Source organism: Etheostoma spectabile, chromosome 7 (genome assembly GCF_008692095.1).
Source record: "Etheostoma spectabile isolate EspeVRDwgs_2016 chromosome 7, UIUC_Espe_1.0, whole genome shotgun sequence".
Classification (NCBI taxonomy): domain Eukaryota; kingdom Metazoa; phylum Chordata; class Actinopteri; order Perciformes; family Percidae; genus Etheostoma; species Etheostoma spectabile.
The window spans coordinates 6,551,867-6,555,448 of record NC_045739.1 but is presented as its reverse complement, the minus strand read 5'-3'; the positions used below and the strand labels follow the sequence as shown (position 1 = coordinate 6,555,448).

Here is a 3,582-nt window from a genome sequence, read left to right as displayed (position 1 = left end):
CTCTCTCTCTCTCTCTCTCTCTCTCTCTCTCTCTCTCTCTCTCTCTCTCTCTCCACGCACCGAGCTCCACCAGCTCTTTTAAGAACGGTGACACGGTTATCGATTGAGTATTGATTGCTCAGTAGGTGGTTTACCCTGGTTGATCTCTAATCTCCGACACAACCTACTCCCGGGCAGGGTCGGTGTTCAGCATAAGTTACCTCGGGGATTTAACCTGGTAACAAGTAACAGAAAACCCTGGGTTGAACCTGAAGTTACCTCGTTAACTCCGACTCTTGCTTCGTAGTACAGGCCTCAGAACACTCAGGATTTCATGTTGTTTTGCTGTATTGGGATTGCTTTGCTAAATTGCCTTTTGCTCTGTGCAGTTATCTTGCCATTTAAAGATGTCTGCACTGCCCAGCAGAGTTTCTAAAGTACATTTGGTGCTGTTAATGCATCTGCAACACATTTGTTCGATAATATCTTTCTTCCCACTTCCATTTCTCTCTCTCTCTGGCCTCTCCTGCTCTCCCAGTAGTGAATGATGAGTGTGTGGAAGAGGAAGACATGTCATTAGACTCTGATGATGGTGAGCCAACTACCATATCGAATCCCTCAGTGCAGAACCAGGCAGATGAGAAGGGGAAGCCTCCACAGCCGCCCCCACCAGAGACGGACGAGTTTCGTCCTCCGCTCCCAGACCAGCAGGCCACCCCCGAGAGAACGCCAACGCTGTCTGACTACAGTGCTCTCAAAACGGCCATCTCGCAGTTCAAAGCCACCAACCAGATGGGAATAGGCTCTTCGGACATTGGAAGCTTGTCACCAGGAGGTTTTCCTGTGAATCCCCACCAGAGCTTCCTGTGTCCCTCAGCCTCGTGGTCATCTTACACGGGCTATTCTAGCTATGCGGCCTCCCCGGCCTATCCTGCCTCACCCTGCAGCAGCACCCAGGAACAGGAATACCGCACCCCAGTCCCGGCCACAGCCTCTAGCACAGTCCCAACCCCCCCTGTCATGGCCACAGCAGGACCTCTAGCCAACCTGGCTTCGCTCCCCTTGGAGGTCAAACCTCCCCCTCCACCTCACCTTATGAGGATGGGCCATGCATATGGCTCAGACACCGGAGGAGCTGGGGCTGCTGGGAACTCTCCGCTCACCACCTCCCTCCCTTTCACAGACCACAATGACTCAGCCCAGCCAGGTTACATGGCTGACATTTCTAAAAATGCTAGCGGGACCCCCACGCAACATGACAGGACACTCTGTGGAACCACGGAGGGTCTATGGGGGACAGCAGGGCCCAGCACTTGTCAGACTGCTAGCAGCCAGGGTATGGTCACATCTGGTCCAGTGGACCCCAGTGGGCTGCCTAAGACTGGGGAGACTCTTGCAGGTAGCATCCCTGGTAGTCAGGGAGGCAGGACTCCAGTAAATTGTGTTAACAACCTTGGAGCTTCAGTGAGCATTCCCATTGCGGCCACAAGGGGGGGCTCAATAGTCAGACCTAAACTGCCTCCACATCCAATTTGTGGTGTGGGCTATGGTAGTATAGGTGGCATCCCTGGACAGATGGATCATGGGCCTATGCGGGGTGGTATGGGCCCTGGTTCTTTAGGGAGCTATCGAGGGAGAGGAGTTCTACCAGTAGGACTTTGGCCTCGGCCCGGACGAGGACATGATCGGGGGGACGGTACCGGAGGTGGACCCTACCCTTGGGGTTACCCAGCAGGCAGGGGTGGGGTACAGGATTACTACTCAGACTACACATACACTCACAATTATGCTCCTCAATAGACAATCATCGAGATCTAAGGGGCAAAACACATCATGATCAAAGGGGCAACACAAACGCCATACTCCAGAGACAATAGAGCTGGCTGAATGTATATATTTCCTTGTCATAAACACATAGACTTAAATCAGTAAATAAGGATCATGGTTTTCTACATTAATAAAAATTGATACAGGCAGTGCCGAGTGTCCTACTGTCGTGTAAACTGTATGTACACTCTTTCCATGTGAGCTATTTGAGACCCTGTTCAAACCACTATATTTATATTTGCCAACAAATGTTGATGGCCTTCCAGCTTCTCGGAATCTATCGTGTTTTTCTGTTTGTCCAGGTTTTGAAACGGTTTGTGAACAAGGGGAAAGGCTGATATTTTTTTAAGGAAAAAAAAAAACGAGTGAATGCAATTTCACTTTTGCTGTTGGTTTTCTTTTTTTTATTTTACATAGCTGGTTGTCTGAAATTCTATTAAATAAAACATTTCAAATCTTGTTTGTGTGACCAGTTTGATGACGGTATCAAGCAAACTATTAAAAATATAAATCACAGATGTCTTACTGTCCTTTCACTTAAACTCCATGCTTTATACCCCTACCTATAATTTCCATGTGCAGTATAAAGGTGGATCGTTTCACCTAAAGTGGCAATAAAGTGTGTACTATGGAAAGCATGCCTAATGTAAGATGTTGAAATTAAAATATTGTAATATGAGTCAACAGGTCAGATTCCTATAAGAAAGGGCATGATGGTGCTAGTAAAACTAGTGTTAAAGAGGCTTTAAATACTATGAAAAAAATATATTTTTTGACCACGACAAGGCACAGTGCACAGCAGCAGAAATCAGTTAAATCTATTTTCCACAGCAGGGTAAGTTGTGTATGGAAAGCAGTTTGGAGGAAATGTGGCATTTAAAAGCCTTTTTGAGACCCCATGCTGAGTGCCATTGCCCCGTCAACTTCTGCCTCTGAAAGATTATGTAAAAGGGTTTGACTGTAGCCGGACAAGCCAGACCCACTAGCTGCAAATTACATATGCTGCCGCTAGGGTGCGTCTAGATTTCTAGGCTAGGTGGATTCTACTGCTTTGTACTCATCATCAGTCATTAACTGGGTAGGGTTAAACACCAGAGGGCGCCGTTTCATCTGAATGTGGAAAATAGGTTAAGCCTTATCTCCAGAGCCCCAATCCAGTTGTGCAATACAATGCTGTGGAAACTGAAAACAGAACATTTCCCCATTAAATCAACTGCAGCTAAGACCCATCACACAAGCAATGAGTACGGTGTTTTTACTGCACCCTACTCCACAGTTTCACTTACACCTGGAATACTTACTGAGCTGAATTTTGGGAGTTGTGTTCACTGTCCAAGGAATCCTCAGAGGTGTTAATGATGGAGGAAAAAATACAATGATCAGTGGTTGAATTATTATAAACAACTGACAGATTTTTTTTTTAAAGGGAAATACATGATACAATGACAAATAATATACAGAATATACAACAGAAATTCAGGGAAGTGGGTCTATGATTTCCACATCCAGCAGATACAGAGCAACAGTCTTTTTGAGTGATGTTTCTGACCACCTAGCTAGCTATCTAGTTAACTTTGCCATCAGATGCCGGGCTTGTAGCATTCAGCGGGTTTATCAGAGCTTTTTTGCGGAAAAAAGTCCATTTAAACGAGCTGAAAGACATTATTTTGCTCCATGGAGTTGGGTGATGCTTACAATGGATATAAAAAGTCTACACACCCCTGTTAAAATGCCAAGTTTTTGTGATGTAAAAAATTAGACAAAGATAAATCATGT

The 3,582-nt window shown here is 45.9% G+C and overlaps 1 protein-coding gene across 2 annotated transcripts in view; it reads left to right on the top strand.

Moving 5' to 3' along the window:
* tasorb (transcription activation suppressor b) overlaps nucleotides 1-2,322 on the top strand; it is a 16,506-nt gene extending 14,184 nt beyond the window's left edge. Inside the window, exon 23 of one of the 2 annotated variants that reach the window (XM_032520595.1) lies at nucleotides 521-2,322. In XM_032520595.1, the coding sequence (XP_032376486.1) occupies nucleotides 521-1,779 (1,259 nt within the window). In that variant the 3' untranslated portion in view covers nucleotides 1,780-2,322. Of the gene's footprint in view, nucleotides 1-517 lie in introns of both variants that reach the window. The other variant, XM_032520594.1, reaches the window with a different exon arrangement.
* The last annotated feature ends 1,260 nt before the right edge of the window (nucleotides 2,323-3,582 follow it).